Source organism: Bos mutus, chromosome 21 (assembly GCF_027580195.1).
Source record: "Bos mutus isolate GX-2022 chromosome 21, NWIPB_WYAK_1.1, whole genome shotgun sequence".
Lineage (NCBI taxonomy): Eukaryota > Metazoa > Chordata > Mammalia > Artiodactyla > Bovidae > Bos > Bos mutus.
The window spans coordinates 40,404,533-40,418,092 of record NC_091637.1 but is presented as its reverse complement, the minus strand read 5'-3'; the positions used below and the strand labels follow the sequence as shown (position 1 = coordinate 40,418,092).

At 34.5% G+C, this 13,560-nt stretch overlaps 1 protein-coding gene across 1 annotated transcript in view; it reads right to left on the bottom strand.

Moving 5' to 3' along the window:
* The window catches only part of SCFD1 (sec1 family domain containing 1), a 113,176-nt gene that overhangs the window by 60,763 nt on the left and 38,853 nt on the right, over window positions 1–13,560 (bottom strand). The window contains exons 11-14 of the mRNA XM_005896640.2: window positions 4,660–4,799; window positions 1,627–1,717; window positions 939–1,012; window positions 82–163 (exon numbers count right to left, since the gene is read on the bottom strand). Of these exons, the coding sequence (XP_005896702.1) occupies window positions 82–163; window positions 939–1,012; window positions 1,627–1,717; window positions 4,660–4,799 (387 nt within the window). The remainder of the gene's footprint in view (window positions 1–81; window positions 164–938; window positions 1,013–1,626; window positions 1,718–4,659; window positions 4,800–13,560) is intronic.

The following is a 13,560-nucleotide window of genomic DNA, read 5'->3' as shown; positions in this document are numbered from 1 at the left end:
AGACACTGAATAAGCATCTTAAAAAGTCTAAAACCTACAAAATTAGTAGTTATATTGTAAGGAGGGACAAGTTAAATTTACCTTTATATGTTCTAAAACAGCAGTGGCAACATTTGTATGGAGATCAATAAGTCTTTTTTTTTCAAGGAGTTCTGGCAAAGAGCTACAAGTATCAAAAAATTGAAAATTAACCGTTAAATTTTCTAAGGAAATGACATAAATTTTAATAAAATGCAAACCTGGGTGTTTCCTCTGAGGAAACTTGGAATAGTAAAACAGGGCCAAAATTACATGTTAAACTATTAACTGAACTTAATCTCTAGGTTTGAACATATACAATATTTACCACTTTAATACAGTTGAAATGCTTCTTATTTTAAAATAATCTGCCTCCCAAATATCATCATTCTATCATTTCACTTTCTAATTCCAAAACTTGGAGGTTAGAATAAAATCAGATTAATGGGAAAATTTTACCTATATTTCTAAAACATGAAACTCTCTCTCCTTGATGGTATTTAAAGTATCCAAAAGATACTGCTTAAACTTTAGCTAACATAGTAACAGCAGCAATGATAAAATTAACAATAACTCATTTTACCTTATCATCAATACTATCTCAGTGACAAAATTACTCCCATTACACAATTCTAACTAGTAAAAGAAACAAATGATCTGCTATATAAAAGATTCATGTTGGTAACTGGCAGGAAACAAGAAAATTCTGTAAAGCAGCAATCCTTCAATAAAAAAATTAAAAAAATAAAGGAGGGAACTCAAGTCAGCTTGAATACAGTAAAAATACAATTTAGTTCTTTGGACTTAGCAGTATATGCTATTTCTATTCCCTATCATGAAAAATATTTATTGATTTTTTTAATGTCCAATATAAATCATATCAACAGAAAGACTTCAAAGAAGATATACTGCTTACTTACCTAACAGCTGATGTTAGCTTAGCAGTATTATCAGAAAGCATACTTATGGCTCCTTCATCTTCACCTTCTAGTCCCTGGGAAGGAAAAAGAGGTCCCAGTAACTACTCAAAAATCCCAAGCCAAAGTACTGATTTTCATCAATCTATTCCTAGGATCACTGATAAACAGTAGCAAGATTTAGGTCACCCAGAATAATAATTCTTCCCCTCTTAAGGAGCAAGCATCTGCATTTTTGACAGTTATAGAAAAGTTCTAGTCACCACCAATCTAATGAATGGTTGGATGACTAAAAAGGAAGCATCTGGCATTTTCAGATAAAGAAATAGGTCCAGAGACCTGCCACAGGTCACTACATATAGTAATAAATAGAGCTGAAATTTGAAGTGCGATCAAAGTATAGTAAAATGAGCAGCACTGGAACATACATGTCTAAAATAAACTCACATATATTTTTTCAAATCATAAATTTGTATTAGTTTTTTAAAAAATGTTCCCTCTACTCCTCAGAAGTTAAGATTTCTTTAAAAAAAAAATCTTTTATGTAACAATCTTTTATGAGAACAATTTTTTTTGTCATTAAAGCAATGAAAGGTCTTGAATTTTTATAAAGGAAAAAAGTTAACCTCTTTCTCCTTCCAGATGTCCTCCTGCTTCCCTTGTATTTCCAAGAAAGCAAACAGAATCTTACCATAATGCTTTTAAGTCGTTTAACCTCATCTTCCTGTGCTCTGTAAGATTCTAGTTCTTGCTGAACTGATTCTGCAACTTCTGGGAATGGACTAAAACAGTTTTCCAGAAGAGGAATTATGAGTATAAGATTAAAAGATTGACTTTTGTGTGAATTTTGAAACATATACAATGAAGATTATTTTAAGTGTACTTATTTATATTTGCATATATTTTATATACAACATAGGCAGAAAACATCAGGATAAATCAAAGTACATTTTCTTGTGATATCTATTTACATTCTAAATACTACTTTAAAATGTATATCATAATACTTATATATGTAAACAAATTTAAATTTTATTTCTATTCTTTTCACTAACTGTATCGATTTTTCTTCACCTTTAGCTATTAGAAAAAATAAAAAGATATTTAAGTGACTGAGAAACAAAGGAAGAGAAGCCATGGTACATCAAAGACCAACTAAGTATTACAACCCATAGTGCCAAAGGGTCCATGTAACTACAAACATGTATCACAAAATATTACATGTAGGTAGCTGTGGAAAAAACCTTTCAAATCTGTAAACCTGATATGCAGAACACCACTGGTAAGAACAGAACGTAGGCCAGTTTTGTTGGTCCAATCCCTGATATCTCCTCAGTATGTCCAGTTTAGCAGCAATTTCCATAGACTTCAGATACAACTCATCTGCAATCACTGACCAACTCAGGTAGAAACTATCATGCAGTGTTAATCCTGAATGTATCTAGATGAGTATGTGTTGACCATGAAATAGTTCCTAACGTAAGTATTTTTCATCTACAGCCTTAGGGGAGGCCAGAAGCTTTCTCTCTTTTAAGGAAGAAATGGTCACTTCTCATCAAGCAATAAAACAAAAACTTTTCCCCATTCCTCCACTCTGATAACACTTCATTAATGACCAGCAAAGAAATGACAAAATCTGAAACGATTGTGAGGAACACAGTCCAGTTTTACATGACAAATGCAGGCCCTAACTGAGGTCCAGAGGAGTCTGTTGGCAAAAGATAGCAGCGAGCAGGTAAAATGTTCCGGCTCATCCTTAAAATTTCTAGTACCTTTAGGTCTCAGGGCTGACACAATGATCACTGCCTGCATTTACTGAGAGATCACTGTATGCCAAGGGAGTTAAGTGACTTCCCTGTAGTTCAGATAGTAAAGAATCTGCCTTCAATGCAGGGAGACCTGAGTTAGACCTCTGGGTTGGGAAGATCCTCTGGAGAAGGGAATTGCTACCCACTCCAGTCTTCTTGCCTGGAAAATCCCATGGACAGAGGAACCTGGCGGGCTACAGTCTGAGGGGTCACAATCAGACAGCACTGAGCGACTACCACCACCACCACCACTACTATTGCTGCTATATGCCAAATACTATGCTAAGAATCTGTCTCTATTGTCTCATTTAATTCTGACCACAGTTTTGTAAGGTAAATACATAGTACTGACAGTTAAGACGAGGGACTTTGGAATCCGCCAGAACTGGTTTTTATTCTGCTTTTACCAATGAAAGCTGGGTCATTTGGGGCAAGTTACTTCTTTATATTATGTCAATCTTCACAACAACCTTCTCAAATAGGACAAGAGGTAGAATTATCATCCCACATTTTACTGATGAGGAAAATGAAGACTAGAGAGATTTAGGTCACTTGTTTCTAACTCTGTGCTGTCTCCCAGTGTCTGTGCCCATATTACCATCATTGCATGATATTCAAAGTGAGGGCTATTTCTACCTAACAAAAAATTAAAGTTCATACTATTCAAAGTTCATGCTCTTAGATTGTTCCTAAACATATGGCCTAAGGAAAATATTCAAAATTTCCATATGTGAATAAAATTGTTTTCATTTAAGCTTTTGTTTGTCTATTAGGGAAAGTTAACTTTAAAATATCTTGCATCCTTGATAAATAATGTAAATTCTTGTACTTTACTATTCTAAAAGGAAATGTAGACAATGGGATTTCAAAGAGAAGAAAACCATATAAAATAAGGAAAATTACAACAGTACCCAAAACTGCATTAGTCAGAGAGAGGGAAAGACAGTGACTTTTCACTGAAGACACACTAAAACTATTTGTTATAGCAGTATGATTTTCCAGTGTTAAAAAAAGAGTGAAAGGTATAAATAAAAAGAAATAAAACATACAAAAAAGCCCAATTATGTTGAACCAAGTCTACATCCTACTTCTCTTTAAACATAGACCAAAAAGAAAGCAATATCAAGGACACAGATATATAGAGATGCATAGACAGATGCTACTATATATACTGTAGCAGTTGAAACAGTCCAAATTATAATAAGTAACATTGTATTTCCACAATTGTTGATGAGCAACCTTCTTTTTCTCTCAGAGGAATGATTTTTCTGTTTGTTTAGAAAGATTCCTCTAGCCATAATACCACTAGATAACTTACACAGCAGTTACTGAGCTCATGAAATACCCTCAATTAAGGGATCACAGCAACACATGGGATCTGTATACCCGCCTATAATAAATCAAATGGCAAATTGCTACAATTTTTTCACCTGTTATTCCTAATGTACTTTGAATAAAACTGGTTTTCAGGCTTAAGTATTTTCTTCACAGATAGCTAAAATTGGGTTTGTCCGAAGGCAAGCATGAAACAAAAAGGGTAAATCACACCTTGATGTTTCCCGATTGCTGAATCCAATCTTAATAAAAGGCAGAAATAGTGCTACAGAGGGTCAATGGGGACAGAAACGAAATTTAGAAAGACTATGTATAATATAAAATCTACAAAATCATATGGAATGGACTTATTTTAAAGGGAAGTGGTCCCCACAAAACAACAAAAACAACTTAAGAACTAGGAAAGTAAGCAATAAAGACACAGCTCCTCAAACTATTTAATTTACAGTTCTTATTCACTGTGTAGATGAACCACTATGACCGGTTTTGATTTTTTTTTAATCAAATTCATTAAGTCAGGTGATATTTTTGCATTTTTTTAGAGGTTGAATCTCTTACTTATCAATGTTTTTCTTATTTACCTTCCTTTATGTTTCTGCCAAAATTTATCAACTGGAGTTAAATCGTAAGACTTCTTATTTTTTCTCTTTGGTCTAGCACCAGCTGGAGAATTCTCCATTCCTGAAGACTCTTCCAAGTTAACTCTGTTCAAGTGGAAATCCTAGGAAAGAGTAATCCTGTTTTAAGTAACAATTTTCTAAGTTTAAGAACATTTCCTACAACAATAAAAATAACACAGATTATTGCTGCCTTATCTACTATTTCCAAGGACAAAATACAGATTCTGAAATTTAAAAGACCTTCTTCCAATGTTTTACTACAGAGAGGTACTTTTAATTGTGTATGTATTTAATTAAGCAGTAGATGCATATGATTACAATTCAAAAAATACATAAAACCTTGTTAAGGTTCTTGTGTATCCTACTAGTAAAATATTTTTGCATATGTCAGTAAACAAATATCCCTTAAGTTGTAAAGAATGAGATTATATTATACATACTTAGTATTTCACTTTTCTCAATTAATAATGTATTTACAGCTCTTCTCTGAATATATACATCTATCTTATTTTTATCATGTCTACATAGTAGTTGAATATTTGACTCTATTTATTTGACCTGGTTTATTGATGCTGAATTGTTTCCAACAACAAGCATAATCTTAAATGTAATTTTTAAATTCTTACAGGATATTAACAGCCTGATCTGTTACTTGATGAACTGCATTAAAAAAAAAAATTACAACAGAAGTTCCAACAATAACAGCATTCCCTTTCACATAAATTCTAAGAGCAGTCAGACTAATGGTTGCTAAGCTTTTCTGTGTAGGCATAATTTTACTTACTTGAGGTTTGATTTTCTTCTCCCCCCTTCTCAAAAAACAAACATACAAAATTAATGAAGTTATCTTTTTAGTTCCTTCATGTAATAGCAATGTTTTATGGTTCAACTCTATTCTGAGGAATAGTGAACTAGAGAAAACATGGACATCAATAAGTGAGTAAATGAATGATAAGCAAAAGAATTCATATGGAGAAATTATCTACCATGACTGTGATAAAATCATCTTAATTCTAAGTTATAAGTGCTTAATGATTAAGCTTCCAGGTCTTAGCAAATTAAATGTAGTCAATACAATTTAATTTCCTCTTGATAGAAAAAGGTCATTAATACTGTGTTTATAGCCTTAAACCATTCCTTATAACTTTCATGAATAAATTTATTATAGTAGCTTACTTCCTAGCCATTTTCCCCATTACATAAAAAACCAGAGTGTGAAATACGTCGACATCTAACTGCTAGTAAAGTAATAAGTCTATTGACAAAGAAGAGTATACTATATTTCAACTTGTTGGTATTATGCCTTTCCTATAGACTCTTTAAATTATCATAGGATAAACATAACACAATATAACCCTATTTAATTCCCTTTCTCAATCCATATATTAACCTCACCTTTGCACAACAAATCATCCATATAGGAAGAAGCACAATAAATAGATGTTAACAGCTACATCTGAGAAGATCCTTTGTTTTTAAAAGTTATGTAACAAAACAAAGATAATGAAGAAGAGAAACATTTCTGAAGAGCTAAGCTTTATGAACTAGAATTTCTAGTGAAGTACTATTTCCATGGGGATGATACAGTACACTCAAAATCAAAGTAATCTGTTAGCAAAATTAGTGCTCTAAAAATAGGAAAGCATATTATTATACCAAACTATTGATGAAATACTTAAAACACAAAATGCTAAAAGAATAAAAGAAGTTAAGAGTTTTGAGAAATAATAGTAGCAGAACATTCCCACTGTTTGCAATAATAGACAGGCAAATTAGGAAAAGTAATTTTAGCCTTGAAAATTGGGAAATCAGAATATTCTGTGCTGTATTCAATCATGTTAAAGAAACTGAACATTTATACACAAATAAAAGACAACAAAATTAGTTTTAACATGGCAGAGTCTAATCTATTTCTACTGATATTCATATTCTCTTGACTTAGAAGACTGGACAATGGTATGCCAAATCAGCAGACAGAAATAAATCTCACTGGGAAAAAAAAAAAACAAAGAAATTCCACTGGGAAGTGCTAAAAACACAGATAAGTATTTGGTGGTCTTTTTCTTTCACAAGCTAAAGCAGTCCAAGAGAAATAGAGCCAATAGTAAAAAATTACATTTGGGTAATATATGTAACACCTATTTATGCAGAGCTGAGAATTATATCCACATGAGAAAAAAAGCCAAGCAAAGTAAAAGTAACTTTTATTTTGGAAGGAATTAAGTCTCTAGATCTATCAGTTTATAGGAAATATTGGAGAAAAGAGAAATAAAGTTAAATTTTACCCCACAAAGAGACAATCAGCCAAATGCAGAAATGTCATTGAAGCTTAAGAAAATGAGTTGGGGGGGCGGCCCTAAGATGGTGGAGGAATAGGACAGGGAGACCACTTTCTCCCCCACAAATTCATCAAAAAAAACATTTGAATGCTGAGCAAATTCCACAAAACAACTTCTGAATGCTGGCAGAGGACATCAGACACCAAAAAAGGCAGCCCATTGTCTTTGAAAGGAGATGGAAAAGTCTTGAGGGTACTGTAAGAATAAGACTGAAAACCAGAGGCAGGAGGCTTAAGTGCAAAACCTATGCACACCAGAGAACTCCTGACTCCAGGGAACATTAATCAATAGGAGCTCATCAAAAGCCTCCATACCTACACTGAAACCAAGCACCACCCAAGGGCCAACCAGTTCCAGAGCAAGACATACCATGCAAATTCTCCAGTAACACAGGAACATAGCCCTGAGCTTCAATATACAGGCTGCCCAAAGTCACACCAAACCCATAGACATCTCAAAACTCACTACTGGACACTTCATTGCACTCCAGAGAGAAGAAATCCAGCTCCACCCACCAGAACACCGACCCAAGCTTCCCTAACCAGGAAACCTTGACAAGCCATCCATCCAACCCCACCCACAGTGAGGAACCTCCACAATAAAGAGGAACCACAAACTGCCAGAATATGAAAAGGCTACCCCAAACACAGCAATATAAACAAAATGAAAAGGCAGAGAAATACTCAGCAGGTAAAGGAACAGGATAAATGCCCACCAAACCAAACCAAAGAGGAAGAGATAGGGAATCTACCTGATAAAGAATTCCAAATAATGACAGTGAAAATGATCCAAAATCTTGAAAACAAAATGGAGTTACAGATAAATAGCCTGGAGACAAGGATCGAGAAGATGCAAGAAAGGTTTAACAAGGACCTAGAAGAAATAAAAAAGAGTCAATATATAATGAATAATGCAATAAATGAGATCAAAAACACTCTGGAGGGAACCAACAGCAGAATAACGGAGGCAGAAGATACAATAAGTGAGGTAGAAGATAGAATGGTAGAAATAAATGAAGCAGAAAGGAAAAAAGAAAAAGAATTAAAAGAAATGAGGACAACCTCAGAGACTTCTGGGACAATGTTAAACACCCCAATATTCGAATCATAGGAGTCCCAAAGGAGAAGACAAAAAGAAAGACCATGAGAAAATACTTGAGGAGATAATAGTTGAAAACTTCCCTAAAATGGGAAGGAAATTGTCACCCAAGTCCAAGAAACCCAGAGAGTCCCAAACAGGATAAACCCAAGGCAAAACACCCCAAGACACATATTAACCGAATTAGCAAAGATCAAACACAAAGAACAAATATTAAAAGCAGCAAGGGAAAAACAACAAATAACATACAAGGGGACTCCCATAAGGATAACAGCTGATCTTTCAATAGAAACTCTTCAGGCCAGAAGGGAATGGCAAGACATACTTAAAGCGATGAAAGAAAATAACCTACAGACCAGATTATTGTACCCAGCAAGGATCTCATTCAAATATGAAGGAGAAATCAAAAGCTTTACAGACAAGCAAAAGCTGAGAGAATTCAGCACCACCAAACCAGCTCTCCAACAAATGCTAAAGGATCTTCTTTAGACAGAAAACACAGAAAGGGTGTATAAACTAGAACCCAAAACAACAAAGTAAATGGCAACAGGATCATACTTATCAATAATTACCTTAAATGTAAATGGGTTGAATGCCCCAACCAAAAGACAATGACTGGCTGAATAGATACAAAAACAAGACCCCTATATATGTTGTCTACAAGAGACCCATCTCAAAACAAGGGATGCATACAGACTGAAAGTGAAGGGCTGGAAAAAGATATTCCAGCAAATAGAGACCAAAAGAAAGCAGGAGTACTAATACTCATATCAGATAAAATAGACTTTAAAATAAAGGCTGTGAAAAGAGACAAAGAAGGACACTACATAATGATCAAAGGATCAATCCAAGAAGAAGATACAACAATTATAAATATATATGCACCCAACATAGAAGCACCACAATATGTAAGACAAATGCTAACAAGTATGAAAGGGGAAATTAACAATAATACAATAATAGTGGGAGACTTTAACACCCCACTCACACCTATGGATAGATCAACTAAACAGAAAATTAATAAGGAAACACAAACTGTAAATGATAACAGTAGACCAGTTAGATCTAATTGATATCTATAGGACATTTCACCCCAAAACAATGAATTTCACCTTTTTCTCAAGTGCACATGGTACCTTCTCCAGGATAGATCACATCCTGGGCCATAAAGCTAGCCTTGGTAAATTCAAAAAAATTGAAATCATTCCAAGCATCTTTTCTGACCACAGTGCAGTAAGATTAGATCTCAATTACAGGAGAAAAACTATTAAAAATTCCAACATATGGAGGGTGAACAACACGCTGCTGAATAACCAACAAATCACAGAAGAAATCAAAAAAGAAATAAAAACATGCATAGAAACGAATGAAAATGAAAACACAACAACCCAAAACCTATGGGACACGGTAAAAGCAGTGCTGAGGGGAAGGTTCATAGCAATACAGTCTTACCTTAAAGTCAAATAAACAACCTAACTCTACACCTAAAGCAACTAGAAAAGGAAGAAATGAAGAACTCCAGGGTTAGTAGAAGGAAAGAAATCTTAAAAATTAGGGCAGAAATAAATGCAAAAGAAACAAAACAGACCATAGCAAAAATCAAGAAAGCCAAAAGCTGTTTCTTTGAGAAGATAAATAAAACTGACAAACCATTAGCCAGACTCATCAAGAAAAAAAGAGAGAAGAATCAAGTCAACAAAATTAGAAATGAAAATGGAGAGACCACAACAAACAACACAGAAATACAAAGGATCATAAGAGACTACTATCAGCAACTATATGCCAATAAAATGGACAACTTGGAAGAAATGGACAAATTCTTAGAAAAGTACAACTTTTCAAAATGGAACCAGGGAGAAATAGAAAATCTTAACAGACCCATCACAAACACAGAAATCAAAACTGTAATCAGAAATCTTCCAGCAAACAAAGGCCCAGGACCAGACGGCTTCACAGCTGAATTTTACCAAAAATTTAGAGAAGAGTTAACACCTATCCTACTCAAACTCTTCAAGAAAACTACAGAGGAAGGTAAACTTCCAAACTCATTCTATGAGGCCACCATCACCCTAACACCAAAACCAGACAAAGATGCCACAAAAAAAGAAAACTACAGGCCAATATCAGTGATGAACATAGATGCAAAAACCCTTAACAAAATTCTAGCAAACAGAATCCACCTACATATTAAAAAGATCATACATCATGACCAAGTGGGCTTTATCCCAGGTATGCAAGGATTCTTCAATATCTGCAAATCAATCGACATAATACACTACATTAACAAATTGAAAGATAAAAACCATATGATTATCTCAATAGCTGCAGAGAAAGCCTTTGACAAAATTCAACAACCATTTATGATAAAAACCCTCCAGAAAGCAGGAATAGAAGGAACATACCTCAACATAATAAAAGCTATATATGACAAACCCACAGCAAACATTATCCTCAATGGTGAAAAACTGAAAGCATTTCCCCTAAAGTCAGGAAAAAGACAAGGGTGCCCACTCTTACCACTACTACTCAACATAGTTTTGGAAGTTTGGCCACAGCAATCAGAGCAAAAAAAGAAATAAAAGGAATCCAGATTGGAAAAGAAGTAAAACTCTCACTGTTTGCAGATGACATGATCCTCTACATAGAAAACCCTAAAGACTCCACCAGAAAATTACTAAAGCCAATCAATGAATATAGTAAAGTTGCAGGATATAAAATTAACACACAGAAATCCCTTGCATTCCTATATACTAACAATGAGAAAACAGAAAGAGAAATTAAGGAAACAATTTCATTCACCATTGCAACAAAAACAATAAAATACTTAGGATAGATCTACCTAAAGAAACTAAAGACCTATATATAGAAAACTATAAAACACTGGTGAAAGAAATCAAAGAGGACACAAATAGATGGAGAAATATACCATGTTCATGGATTAGAAGAATCAATATAGTGAAAATGAGTATACTACCCAAAGCAATCTATAGATTGAATGCAATCCCTATCAAGCTACCAACAGTGTTTCTCACAGAACTAGAAAAAATAATTTCACAATCTGTATGGAAATACAAAAAACCTCGAATAGCCAAAGCAATCTTGAGAAAGAAGAATGGAACTGGAGGAATCAACCTGCCTTGGTACTGGCACAAAGACAGAAATACAGATCAATGGAACAAAATAGAAAGTCCAGAGATAAATCCACGGACCTACGGACACCTTATCTTTGACAAAGGAGGCAAGGATATACAGTGGAGAAAAGATAATCTCTTTAACAAGTGGTGCTGGGAGAACTGGTCAACCACCTGTAAAAGAATGAAACTAGAACACTTTCTAACACCATACACAAAAATAAACTCAAAATGTATTAAAGATCTAAATGTAAGACTAGAAACTAAAACTCCTAGAAGAGAACATAGGCAAAACACTCTCTGACATAAATCACAGCAGGATCCTCTATGACCCAACTCCCAGAGTATTGGAAATAAATGCAAAAATAAACAAATGGGACCTAATTAAACTTAAAAGCTTCTGCACAACAAAGGAAACTAAAAGCAAGGTGAAAAGACAGCCTTCAGAATGGGAGAAAATAATAGCAAATGAAGCAACTGACAAACAACTAATCTCAAAAATATACAAGCAACTCCTGCAGCTCAATTCCAGAAAAATAAGCGACCCATCAAAAAATTGGCCAAAGAACTAAATAGACATTTCTCCAAAGAAGACATACAGATGGCTAACAAACACATGAAAAGATGCTTAACATCACTCATTATCAGAGAAATGCAAATCAAAACCACAATGAGGTACCATTTCCCGCCAGTCAGAATGGCTGCTATCCAAAAGTCTACAAGCAATAAATGCTGGAGAGGGTGTAAGGAAAAGGGAACCCTCTTAACACTGTTGGTGGGAATGCAAACTAGTATAGCCACTATACAGAACAGTGCGGAGATTCCTTAAAAAACTGGAAATAGAACTGCCATATGACTCAGCAACCCCACTACTGGGAATACTCACCAAGGAAACCAGAACTGAAAGAGACACGTGTACCCCAATGTTCATCGCAGCACTGTTTATAATAGCCAGGACATGAAAGCAACCTAGATGCCCATCAGCAGATGAATGGATAAGAAAGCTGTGGTACATATACACAGTGGAATATTACTCAGCCATTAAAAAGAATACATTTGAATCAGTTCTAATGAGGTGGATGAAACTGGAGCCTATTATACAGAGTGAAGTAAGCCAGAAAGAAAAACACCAATACAGTATACTAACACATATATATGGAATTTAGAAAGATAGTAATGATAACCCTATATGTGAGACAGCAAAAGAGACACAGATGCATAGAACAGTCTTTTGGACTCTGTGGGAGAGGCTGAGGGTGGGATGATTTGGGAAAATGGCATCAAAACATGTATAATATATGTGAAACGAATCACCAGTCCAGGTTTAACGCATGAGACAGGGTGCTTGGGGCTGGTGCACTGGGATGACCCAGAGGGATGGTAGGGGGAGGGAGGTGGGAGGGGGGTTCAGGATGGGGAACATGTATACACCCATGGCAGATTCATGTCAATGTATGGCAAAACCACTACAATATTGTAAAGTAATTAGCATTCGATTAAAATAAATACATTTATATTAAAAAAAAGAAAATGAGTGGTTGTAAAATGTTTTTCTAATACCCTTTTATTATATATTAACTTGGAAATGACTTCCTTTTCTTGAGTGGTACGAACAAAATGAACTTTATTAAAGTCCTTATGTATATTAGTATAAATTCTGATCTAATGAGTCAGTAGTGGAGGCCAAAGGTTCAAAAAAAGGGCACCCAAGATTTGAAGAAAAACAAAGACCAACTAAAGGACAAGACACTGTGATGAAATAATGTCCATTACATTTGCCTAAAACTACTCACTGCAGTTCAACAATCAAAACCATAGCCACTGCAACCAAGACATAATAAAAAGGAATCATGACTTTCTAATTACTAATTTTGCTTCTTATATCCTGATAAAGGAAAGGCACGCTGCCAAGTTTTTCATCAGAAGAGTGTCTTTCCCATATTAAATGACAACAATTATCCTCTGATACACAGAGAAGCTGCATGAATTTTCATAGTAGTTTCCAGGGTCCAATATATAAATATTACCAATGTTCTGGATTTTCAGGCAGAAATATTTAACATAAAAAGCAAGTTCCAATTTCAAGTTAAACTTGAAATTCTCATCTAGAACTCTTTCTCCATCTTGTGGAGGTAGAGAGTATAACTATTAAGGAGTTTAAAAGCTTGGAGGAAACTTCATAAGCTGTGGTTTTTAACAATCATCAACAGCAACAATAACAAAAAGCTTTGGTTACAATTGGCTATGCTATCTCAGTTGTAGTTTTTTCATATCTACAAAATGTGTTAAAATTA